The sequence below is a fragment of the Oncorhynchus mykiss genome, chromosome 2 (assembly GCF_013265735.2).
Source record: "Oncorhynchus mykiss isolate Arlee chromosome 2, USDA_OmykA_1.1, whole genome shotgun sequence".
NCBI lineage: Eukaryota > Metazoa > Chordata > Actinopteri > Salmoniformes > Salmonidae > Oncorhynchus > Oncorhynchus mykiss.
The window spans coordinates 94,911,537-94,923,932 of NC_048566.1; the positions used below are offsets into that span (position 1 = coordinate 94,911,537).

The 12,396-nt window shown below is 45.0% G+C and overlaps 1 protein-coding gene across 6 annotated transcripts in view; it reads left to right on the forward strand.

The window, feature by feature from the left end:
* LOC110500336 (cyclin-dependent kinase 17) overlaps window positions 1-12,396 on the forward strand; it is a 65,951-nt gene that overhangs the window by 21,199 nt on the left and 32,356 nt on the right. For 3 of the 6 annotated variants that reach the window (XM_036959818.1, XM_036959829.1, XM_036959786.1), the window contains exons 2-3: window positions 9,335-9,489; window positions 11,681-11,851. In XM_036959818.1, the coding sequence (XP_036815713.1) occupies window positions 9,357-9,489; window positions 11,681-11,851 (304 nt within the window). In that variant the 5' untranslated portion in view covers window positions 9,335-9,356. The remainder of the gene's footprint in view (window positions 1-9,334; window positions 9,490-11,680; window positions 11,852-12,396) is intronic. The other 3 variants (XM_036959799.1, XM_036959794.1, XM_036959810.1) reach the window with 3 other exon arrangements.

The window sequence follows — 12,396 nt, forward strand, 5'->3', positions numbered from 1 at the left end:
CAAGTGGACAATGATCCCAAGAATACTTACAAAGCTGTGGCAAAATGGCTTAAGGACAACAAAGTCAAGGTATTGGAGTGGCCATCACAACGCCCTGACCTCAATCCCATAGACAATTTGTGGGCAGAACTGAAAAATCGTGTGCGAGCAAGGAGGCCTACAAACCTGACTCAGTTACACCAGCTCTGTCAGGAGGAATGGGCCAAAATTCACCAAACTTATTGTGGGATGCTTGTGGAAGGCTACCTGAAACATTTGACCCAAGTTAAACAATTTAAAGGCAATACCCTCAATTAGCATTTGGTAGCATGTAAACTTCTGACCCACTGGGAATGTGATAAAATAAATAAAAGCTGAAATAAATCATTCTCTACTAGTATTCTGATATTTCACATTCTTAAAATAATGTGGTGATCCTAACTGATCTAAGAGAGGGATTTTTTACTCGGATTAAATGTCAGGAATTGTGAAAAACTGAGTTTAAATGTATTTGACTAAGGTGTATGTAAACTTCCAACTACAAATGTTTGTGTGTGTGTGTTTGTGTGTGTGTGTGTGTGTACATCACACACACACACCAGCCTAAAACTTTTGCACAGTACTATATATATATATATATATATATATACAGTGCCTTGCGAAAGTATTCGGCCCCCTTGAACTTTGCGACCTTTTGCCACATTTCAGGCTTCAAACATAAAGATATAAAACTGTATTTTTTTGTGAAGAATCAACAACAAGTGGGACACAATCATGAAGTGGAACGACATTTATTGGATATTTCAAACTTTTTTAACAAATCAAAAACTGAAAAATTGGGCGTGCAAAATTATTCAGCCCCCTTAAGTTAATACTTTGTAGCGCCACCTTTTGCTGCGATTACAGCTGTAAGTCGCTTGGGGTATGTCTCTATCAGTTTTGCACATCGAGAGACTGAAATGTTTTCCCATTCCTCCTTGCAAAACAGCTCGAGCTCAGTGAGGTTGGATGGAGAGCATTTGTGAACAGCAGTTTTCAGTTCTTTCCACAGATTATCGATTGGATTCAGGTCTGGACTTTGACTTGGCCATTCTAACACCTGGATATGTTTATTTTTGAACCATTCCATTGTAGATTTTGCTTTATGTTTTGGATCATTGTCTTGTTGGAAGACAAATCTCCGTCCCAGTCTCAGGTCTTTTGCAGACTCCATCTGGTTTTCTTCCAGAATGGTCCTGTATTTGGCTCCATCCATCTTCCCATCAATTTTAACCATCTTCCCTGTCCCTGCTGAAGAAAAGCAGGCCCAAACCATGATGCTGCCACCACCATGTTTGACATTGGGGATGGTGTGTTCAGCTGTGTTGCTTTTACGCCAAACATAACGTTTTGCATTGTTGCCAAAAAGTTCAATTTTGGTTTCATCTGACCAGAGCACCTTCTTCCACATGTTTGGTGTGTCTCCCAGGTGGCTTGTGGCAAACTTTAAACGACACTTTTTATGGATATCTTTAAGAAATGGCTTTCTTACCACTCTTCCATAAAGGCCAGATTTGTGCAATATACGACTGATTGTTGTCCTATGGACAGAGTCTCCCACCTCAGCTGTAGATCTCTGCAGTTCATCCAGAGTGATCATGGGCCTCTTGGCTGCATCTCTGATCAGTCTTCTCCTTGTATGAGCTGAAAGTTTAGAGGGACGGCCAGGTCTTGGTAGATTTGCAGTGGTCTGATACTCCTTCCATTTCAATATTATCGCTTGCACAGTGCTCCTTGGGATGTTTAAAGCTTGGGAAATCTTTTTGTATCCAAATCCGGCTTTAAACTTCTTCACAACAGTATCTTGGACCTGCCTGGTGTGTTCCTTGTTCTTCATGATGCTCTCTGCGCTTTTAACGGACCTCTGAGACGATCACAGTGCAGGGATGGGAAGATGGATGGAGCCAAATACAGGACCATTCTGGAAGAAAACCTGATGGAGTCTGCAAAAGACCTGAGACTGGGACAGAGATTTGTCTTCCAACAAGACAATGATCCAAAACATAAAGCAAAATCTACAATGGAATGGTTCAAAAATAAACATATCCAGGTGTTAGAATGGCCAAGTCAAAGTCCAGACCTGAATCCAATCGAGAATCTGTGGAAAGAACTGAAAACTGCTGTTCACAAATGCTCTCCATCCAATCTCACTGAGCTCGAGCTGTTTTGCAAGGAGGAATGGGAAAAAATTCCAGTCTCTCGATGTGCAAAACTGATAGAGACATACCCCAAGCGACTTACAGCTGTAATCGCAGCAAAAGGTGGCGCTACAAAGTATTATCTTAAGGGGGCTGAATAATTTTGCACGCCCAATTTTTCAGTTTTTGATTTGTTAAAAAAGTTTGAAATATCCAATAAATGTCGTTCCACTTCATGATTGTGTCCCACTTGTTGTTGATTCTTCACAAAAAAATACAGTTTTATATCTTTATGTTTGAATCCTGAAATGTGGCAAAAGGTCGCAAAGTTCAAGGTGGCCGAATACTTTCGCAAGGCACTGTGTATATATATATAATATATATATATATATATATATATATATATATATATATATATATATATATATATATATATATTTATATATATATATATATATATATATATATATATATATATATATATATATACATACACACACAAAGAAATGCCCTCTCACTGTAAACTGTGTTTATTTTCAGCAAACTTAACATGTGTAAATATTTGTATGAACATAACAAGATTCAACAACTGAGACATAAACTGAACAAGTTCCACAGATATGTGACTAACAGAAATGGAAGAATGTGTCCCTGAACAAAGGGGGGTCAAAATCAAGGTAACAGTCAGTATCTGGTGTTGTGTGCTGCATTAAGTACTGCAGTGCATCTCCTCCTCATGGACTGCACCAGATTTGCCAGTTCATGCTGTGAGATGTTACCCCACTCTTCCACCATGGCACATGCAAGTTCCCGGACATTTCTGGGGGGAATTGGCCTTAGCCCTCACCCTCACCCTTGAGAGCCGGGCTCTTCGCTGGCCATGGCAGAACACTAACATTCCTGTCTTGCAGGAAATCACGCACAGAACGAGCAGTATGGCTGGTGGCATTGTCATGCTGGAGGGTCATGTCAGGATGAGTCTGCAGGAAGGGTACCACTTTTTTTTGCATTTGTTTTCTATTTCACCTTTATTTAACCAGGTAGGCTAGTTGAGAACACCTTTATTTAACCAGGTAGGCTAGTTGAGAACACCTTTATTTAACCAGGTAGGCTAGTTGAGAACACCTTTATTTAACCAGGTAGGCTAGTTGAGAACACCTTTATTGAACCAGGTAGGCCAGTTGAGAACACCTTTATTTAACCAGGTAGGCTAGTTGAGAACACCTTTATTTAACCAGGTAGGCTAGTTGAGAACACCTTTATTTAACCAGGTAGGCCAGTTGAGAACACCTTTATTTAACCAGGTAGGCTAGTTGAGAACACCTTTATTTAACCAGGTAGGCTAGTTGAGAACACCTTTATTTAACCAGGTAGGCTAGTTGAGAACACCTTTATTTAACCAGGTAGGCTAGTTGAGAACACCTTTATTTAACCAGGTAGGCTAGTTGAGAACACCTTTATTTAACCAGGTAGGCTAGTTGAGAACACCTTTATTTAACCAGGTAGGCTAGTTGAGAACACCTTTATTTAACCAGGTAGGCTAGTTGAGAACACCTTCATTTAACCAGGTAGGCTAGTTGAGAACACCTTTATTTAACCAGGTAGGCCAGTTGAGAACACCTTTATTTAACCAGGTAGGCTAGTTGAGAACACCTTTATTTAACCAGGTAGGCCAGTTGAGAACAAGTTCTCATTTACAACTGGCCAAGATAATAAATACATACATACATACAGTGGGGAGAACAAGTATTTGATACACTGCCGATTTTGCAGGTTTTCCTACTTACAAAGCATGTAGAGGTAGAATTGTGGAGAGGTTGGAGTCTGTTTGATTGAGTGTGTGGACAGGTGTCTTTTATACAGGTAACGAGTTCAAACAGTTGCATTTAATACATGTAATGAGTGGAGAACAGGAGGGCTTCTTAAAGAAAACCTAACAGGTCTGTGAGAGCTGGAATTCTTACTGGTTGGTAGGTGATCAAAATGCAAATTAATTACTTAAAAAAATTATACAATGTGATTTTCTGGATTTTTGTTTTAGATTCCGTCTCTCACAGTTGAAGTGTAACTATGATAAAAATTAAACCTCTACATGCTTTGTAAGTAGGAAAACCTGCAAAATCGGCAGTGTATCAAATACTTGTTCTCCCCACATGTATGTGTGTATGTATGTATGTATGTGTGTGTGTGTGTGTGTGTGTGCAAAAAAATTAGGCAGGTGTGAGCAAATGCTTTAAAATAAGAATGCTTTCAGAAATAGACATGTTAATATTTTATATTTATCAATTAACAAAATGCAAAGTGAGTGAACACAAGAAAAATCTACATCAAATCAATATTTGGTGTGACTACCCTTTTGCTTCAAACAGCATCAATTCTTCTAGGAACTCAGCAGGTAGGTTGGCCCAGACATCTAGGAGAACTAACCACATTTCTTCCGTGGATTCAGGCAGCCTCTGGTGCTTCTCTTCTCTTCATGTAATCCCAGACAGACTCGATGATGTTGAGATCAGGGCTCTGTGGGGGCCTGTACACTGAAGATAGTTCTTAATGACTTTCGCTGTATGTTTGGGGTCGTTGTCATGCAGCAAAATAAATTTTGGGCCAATCAGATGCCTCCCTGATAGTGTTGCATGATGGATAAGTATCTGCCTGTACTTCTCAGCATTGAGGAGACCATTCATTCCGACCAAATCCCCAATTCCATTTGCAGCAATGCAGCCCCAAACTTGCAAGGAACCTCCACCATGCTTCACTGTTGCCTGCAGTCACTCATTTGTGTACTGTTCTCCAGCCTTTCGGTGAACAAATTGCCTTCTGCTACAGCCAAATATTTCAAATTGGAGCACCTGCTGCCATTTTTATGCACCCCATTTCCTGTGTTTTCGTGCACTTGGTCTTGTTTTCATGTCGGAGGTATGGCTTTTTGGCTGCAAGTCTTCCATGAAGGCCACTTCTGACCAAACTTCTCTGGACAGTAGATGACTGTTTTCTGACAATTCTGAGCTGATGTCACTGCTGGACATCTTCCGATTGTGAAAGGAAGTAAGCATGATGTCTTTCATCTGCTGCAGTTAGTTTCCTTGGCTGACCACTGCGTCTACGGTCCTCAACGTGGCCGGTTTCTTTGTGCTTCTTCAAAAGATCTTGGACATCTGGAAACCCCTGTCTGCCTTGACATGTCTGCCTGGGAGAGACCTTGTTGATGCAGTATAACTACCTTGTGTCTGTCTGGGAGAGACCTTGTTGATGTAGTATAACTACCTTGTGTCTTGTTGCTGTGCTCAGTCTTGCCACAGTTCGGCCGCCAGCCGAGCTGATGCAGGCTGACTCCTTTTAGTGAGCAGCTTCTCCTCAGCCTACTTCTACTTTCTCCTCACAACCTCCCTCTCTCTCCTCACATCCCCTCTCGCTCCTCACAACCCCTCTCGCTCCTCCCCCTTCCCCCTGCTTCTCTTAGTCTTTTCCCTACCCCCTCCAATCCTCACTGTCCTCCATGCCAGGCAAACTGATGTGGAAAATACCATTTTGCATATAGCTGCTGGAAAGCTGAGTTTGTCCATGTAGGGAAATCATGGTTAGCCGTGGTGTAATGCGTGTGTACTGTAGGGTGTTTGATGAAAGAAGACAGAACAGAATATCATTTTAGTCTCCTGCTGGGGTCTTTGCATTTAGACATTGGGGGGGGGGGGGGGTTGCACAGTGTGTTGCCATGGCAACAAATTCTAATTAGTCCATACCGAATGGGACTACTTCTCTTGCTGTGGCCCTGTGTCTCTGGAGCACAGTCTTCTGCTCAGCCTACTTACTCATGGGAGCAGGGATACACTGGGATCACATCCAGCGCTCCGGGGCTTCAGACTAGACCTCCAGCCAAGCTACAGGAACAAGGACCAGATGGGTCAGACACTGCCGTCAATAACTCCAGTCAAATGCATTCATCCATTTTTACTTTGTGGAAGGCTGAGCTGGAGCCCCCGCGGAGAGAAGGCTGAGCTGGAGCCCCCGCGGAGAGAAGGCTGAGCTGGAGCCCCCGCGGAGGCTGAGCTGGAGCCCCCGCAGAGAGAAGGCTGAGCTGGAGCCCCCGCGGAGAGAAGGCTGAGCTGGAGCCCCCGCGGAGAGAAGGCTGAGCTGGAGCCCCCGCAGAGAGAAGGCTGAGCTGGAGCCCCCGCGGAGAGAAGGCTGAGCTGGAGCCCCCGCGGAGAGGAATTAGACCTCTATGAGCTATGCCTTTGGCAGTGACAACTCCTGAGTCCACATACACACCATCTGTCCCTCACACAGAATGGGGATGGAATGCAACGTGAAGGGGCTGTAGCCCCACACTAGTCCTGTTCTCCCCTTTTTCTCAGAAATCCCCTGCTTTACCATCTGCTAGCAGTTCATGGACTCAAATGGCACACTATCCCCTACATCGTGCTGCACACCTTTTAGGGAATATGGTACCATTTGGGGTGCAGACCATGACTTTCATCCATCTCTCCCAATACAAAATGTTTTTCCAGTGTGGGAAATTAATTGGCCTATTTTAATAACGTCTAAATTCTGTATATCCCCACCCCCCCCTGACTGTTGATAGGTTGTTTCTGGTTCCCTCCAGTCAGTTCATATTAGTTTCCATCCCCTGAATCTCTCCCGATACGTCATGTTTGCTACTTTTCTCAATGTAATTACCTCTACTGTTCTGTGACTCAAATCGAAATGATGTGTGTAAGTGTTTTTAATAGCTTGGTTCTTCTTCTTCACATTAGACTCATTCCGTCCCATAGCGACATGAATCATTATCTCTCCCGATACGTCACGTTTTTCCAGTGTTGGAAATGAATTAGGGTCTATTACTAACTCTACCTTAAGCCTGTTTCCTTTTAGTGTTGATGGGTTTTTGTGTTCGCTCCAGTCAGTAGCTATAAATCAATGCAAAGTCTACATTTCACAGCAGATGTGGGATTACTTGGATATTTAGCTTGAGGATCTTGAGGTGTGTTTGATGCTTGTGTTCTTTCTCATGAACCCATTTTTACTATAGATGTGGTATTGGTGTATATTGCTTGAGGTGTGTTTTGATGCTTGTATTCCTTGTGAACTCTTTGAAAGCAGTGTTGATTTATTAGGGAAGTTCCCAGAACATGTTGCGTCTTGCTGAGGCTGGGCGATATGGCCTAACTTATGGGTGATTCATGATATACATTACCAGTCAAAAGTTTGGACACACCTACTCATTCAAGGGTTTTTCTTTATTTTTACTATTTTCTACATTGTAGAATAATAGTGAAGACATCACAACTTATGAAATAACACATATGGAATCATGTAGTAACCAACAAAGTGTTCAACAAATCAAAATATATTTGAGATTCTTCAAAGTAGCCAGCCTTTGCCTTGACAGCTTTGCACTCTTGGTATTCTCTCAACCAGCTTCATGAGGTAGTCACCTGGAATGCATTTCAATTAACAGGTGTGCCTCGTTAACCTGTAGTGACGCCCAGCCCGTGAACAGGACCGTTATCATCATCTGACACGAATTAGCATAACGCAACGGACATAACTCTTCCTAGAAAATATTCCTATTCATGAAAATCACAAGTGAAATATATTGGAACACAGCTTAGCCTTTTGTTAATCACCTTGTCATCTCAGATTTTCAAAATATGCTTTACAGCCAATGCTAGACAAGCATTTGTGTAAGTTTATCATAGCCTAGCATAGCATTATGCCTTGCTAGCAGCAGGCAAACTTGTCACGGAAATCAGAAAAGCAATCAAATTAAATAGTTTAACTTTGATGAACTTCGGATGTTTTCACTCACGAGACTCCCAGGTAGACAGCCAAAGTTCATTTTTTTCCCAAAATATTATTTTTGTAGCGAAATAGCTCCGTTTGTTCTTCACGTTTGGCTAAGAAATCGCCCGGATTTCACCACAACGCCGAAAAATATTCCAAATTAGCTCCATAATATCGACAGAAACATGGCAAACGTTGTTTAGAATCCATCCTAAATGTGTTTTTCTAATATCTATTCGATAATATATCAGTCGGGACAATTTGTTTTTCACTCTGACCGATTGGAGTAATGGCTAACTCTGTATATTACGCGAGAATCTCTCTCGGAGCCACCATGTGACCACTTACGCAATGTGGCTGCCTACGGCTATTCTTCAACAGAAATGCGTAAAACTACGCCACAATGCTGTAGACACCTTGGGGAATGCGTAGAAAGCGTAAGCTCGTTGATGGGACATTCACAGCTGAATAGGGAGTCATTGGAACGCAGCGCTTTCTAAACCTGGGGCACTTCCGGATTGGATTTTTCTCAGGCTTTCACCTGCAACATCAGTTCTGTTATACACATAGACATTATCTTCACAGTTTTGGAAACGTTAGTGTTTTCTATCCAAAGCTGTCAATTATATGCATATTCTAGCATATTTTCCTGACAAAATATCCTTACTAATACCCAGACCTTACTGACTCTCCCCAGACCTTACTGACTGTCCCCTCCTCTCCTCTCCCCAGACCTTACTGACTGTCCCCTCCTCTCCTCTCCCTAGACCTTACTGACTGTCCCCTCCTCTCCTCTCCCCAGACCTTACTGACTGTCCCCTCCTCTCCTCTCCCCAGACCTTACTGACTGTCCCCTCCTCTCCTCTCCCCAGACCTTACTGACTGTCCCCTCCTCTCCTCTCCCTAGACCTTACTGACTGTCCCCTCCTCTCCTCTCCCCAGACCTTACTGACTGTCCCCTCCTCTCCTCTCCCCAGACGTTACTGACTCTCCCCAGACCTTACTGACTCTCCCCAGACCTTACTGACTCTCCCCAGACCTTACTGACTCTCCCCAGACCTTACTGACTCTCCCCAGACCTTACTGACTCTCCCCAGACCTTACTGACTCTCCCCAGACCTTACTGACTCTCCCCTCCTCTCCCCAGACCATACTGACTCTCCCCTCCTCTCCCCAGACCTTACTGACTGTCCCCTCCTCTCCCCAGACCTCACTGACTCTCCCCTCCCCAGACCTTACTGACTGTCCCCTCCTCTCCTCTCCCCAGAACTTACTGACTGTCCCCTCCTCTCCTCTCCCCAGAACTTACTAACTGTCCCCTCCTCTCCTCTCCCCAGAACTTACTGACTGTCCCCTCCTCTCCCCAGACCTTACTGACTGTCCCCTTCTCTCCCCAGACCTCCCCTGCCAAAGAGCACCATGGAGAAGATGAAGCGGTTTAGGAGGAGGCTGTCCCAGACTCTGAGAGGGAGTCAGACCATCGATGAGTCTCTGTCTGAACTGGCTGAACAGAAGACTATAGAGGAGAACGGCATCAAGGACAGCGGTGAGGGTGCGTGTGTGTGGGGGGGGGCACGGGGGTGTGTGTGGGGGGGGGGCACGGGGGTGTGTGTGGTGGGGGGGCATGGGGGTTGGTGTGTGTGTGGGGGGGGGCACGGGGGTGTGTGTGTGTGTGGGGGGGGGGGGCACGGGGGTGTGTGTGTGTAGGGGGGCACGGGGGTGTGTGTGGGGGGGGCACGGGGGTGTGTGTGGGGGGGCTGTATGTAGCCTGCGAGGCATAAAAACAAAGATAATTAACCAGCTATGTCACACTATCTCTCAGCTGGTATTAAGCCTTCCAGGGATAGTCTGGTGTTGTCGTTGGCTGCCGTGGCGTTGCTATGGTGCTGGCTTGTCAGGGTCTCGAACGTTCTAGAGTTTCCATGACATTGCCACAGTGACTTAGAGGACTCTGAAAGCAGCTGTTCATCTTGAAACACATTTCTCTCCTCGTTCTGTCTCTCTCTCTCTCTCTTTCATCACCAGGCTTTATCATTGTTTTTCCCAGCTCCCCTCTCCTCTCTTTTCTTCAACAGCTATTCTCTCCTTTTAACCAGCTCCCCTCTCCTTCCCTCTCTACTTCTCTCCTTTTAACCAGCTCCCCTCTCCTTCCCTCTCCTTCCCTCTCCTTCCCTCTCCTTCCCTCTCCTTCCCTCTCTTCTTCTCTCCTTTTAACCTCCTTCCCTCTCTATCTTCTCTCCTTTTAACCAGCTCCCCTCTCCTTCCCTCTCTTCTTCTCTCCTTTTAACCAGCTCCCACCTCCTTCCCTCTCTTCTTCTCTCCTTTTAACCTCCTTCCCTCTCTTCTTCTCTCCTTTTAACCTCCTTCCCTCTCTTCTTCTCTCCTTTTAACCTCCTTCCCTCTCTTCTTCTCTCCTTTTAACCTCCTTCCCTCTCCTTCCCTCTCTTCTTCTCTCCTTTTAACCTCCTTCCCTCTCCTTCCCTCTCTTCTTCTCTCCTTTTAACCTCCTTCCCTCTCCTTCCCTCTCTTCTTCTCTCCTTTTAACCTCCTTCCCTCTCCTTCCCTCTCTTCTTCTCTCCTTTTAACCTCCTTCCCTCTCCTTCCCTCTCCTCTCCTTTTAACCTCCTTCCCTCTCCTTCCCTCTCTTCTCTCCTTTTAACCTCCTTCCCTCTCCTTCCCTCTCTAACCAGCTCCCCTCTCCTTCCCTCTCTTCTTCTCTCCTTTTAACCAGCTCCCCTCTCCTTCCCTCTCTTCAGAGCCTAGTGTTTAGAGCATTGGTCTAGTAACTGAAAGGTTGCTAGATTGAATCCCCAAGCTGACAAGATAAAAATCTGTCATTTTGCCCCTGAACAAGGCAGTTAACCCACTGTTCCCCAGTAGGCCGTAATTGAAAATAAGAATTTGTTCTTAACTGACTTGCCTAGTTAAATAAAAGGTAACATTTAAAAAAATCACTCGATCAGCTCATCCATGTTTTTTTAAATCGCTTTTAAACTCCAAATCTGCCCTGACTGTTCCCTGCTCCTGAATAGGGACAGATTAGGTGTGTGTGTGGTGTGATATTAAAGGTGTGTGTGTGTGTGTGTAGGAGGAGGATTTACGTGTGTGTTCTTCTGCAGAGGGGATTGTGTTGCGGCAGACTGCTGTGTGTTTGCCAGTATAAATCCAGGAGACAGAATGGTCAGATGAATAGAGATGGTGTGATGGGGATGAGTCCTAATACCCTTAATATGATCTATATAACACAACACTGCAGTAGTAGTGGAATAAGAGTGTGTGTGTGTGTGTGCGCGCGTGTGTTATCCAGTAACGATGTAGGAAGGAGTGTGTTAGGTCATCTGTTGTTTTGAGAGACGTTCTGTTTTCTCTCTGATGTTCTTCTTTGATCTTAATCCCGTTAGTTTTCTCTCCATCTTTCTCTTGGTATTGATGTCCACACACAAGGCCTAATAATCCCTCTTTGATTTACACCTAACAGTGTTTCCCCTAAGAGTTTTTTTTTCCAGCAGGACTTTATTTTAGTGGCAGCCACGTTTTAGCAGCGGTGGTGTGCGGCAGTGCATATAGAGAATTACAGTTCCTGACAATATGCCTCGTTTTAGGCCTTGGGTTTTCCCTGGTCAGGTTACTTGGTTGGGGAAGAACGCCTGGTTCCATCTATGCTAAACAGTGTTATACAGTACAGGCTAACAGTATTCTAATTTAAGGTACTCTTATTGATTCGCAGTTCTGTCTCTTCCCAGCAACAGGGACCGTGGTGCACGGACTTCCCCCCTCGGCCCACAGTGTTCACTCCTTCCTGCACCAGTACACTAGTTCCTTCAAGAAGCCCCCTCTGCGGAGACCCCAGAGCGTCATAGGTGGAGGAGGGCTAGGGTCTTTCATGGCCGTGCAACGCAACGGCAGCCGCCTTGGTGAGACAACACACACACACACACGGGCACGGACACACACACACACACGCACGGACACACGGACACACACGCACGGACACACAGGCACGGACACACGGACACACACGCACGGACACACGGACACACACGCACGGACACACGGACACACACACACACACACGGACACACACACACACACGGACACGGACACACACACACACTGGCATGGACAAACGCACACACACACACACGGACACACACACAGCGTCAGCTGAGAGAGGGTAGGACAGTGGAAACTGACCAGGGAGTGGCTGCTGCTATAGTTCCCAGCAGCAGTGAATGACGTTGAGTTGATGGAAAGAATAACATTTAGTCATGTGTATATGGTCCCTCTGCTCTTATCAACTAGTGATTATACAGTCCTTGTCAGGGCAGGCATTTTTTTTGCCATATTGACCTCATCCTGTAAAAATGGCCCATCTCTCCTCTCTCTGTTTCATACCTCTCGTCCCACTCTCCTCTCTCTGTTTCATACCTCTCGTCCCACTCTCCCCCTGCTCTCTCTT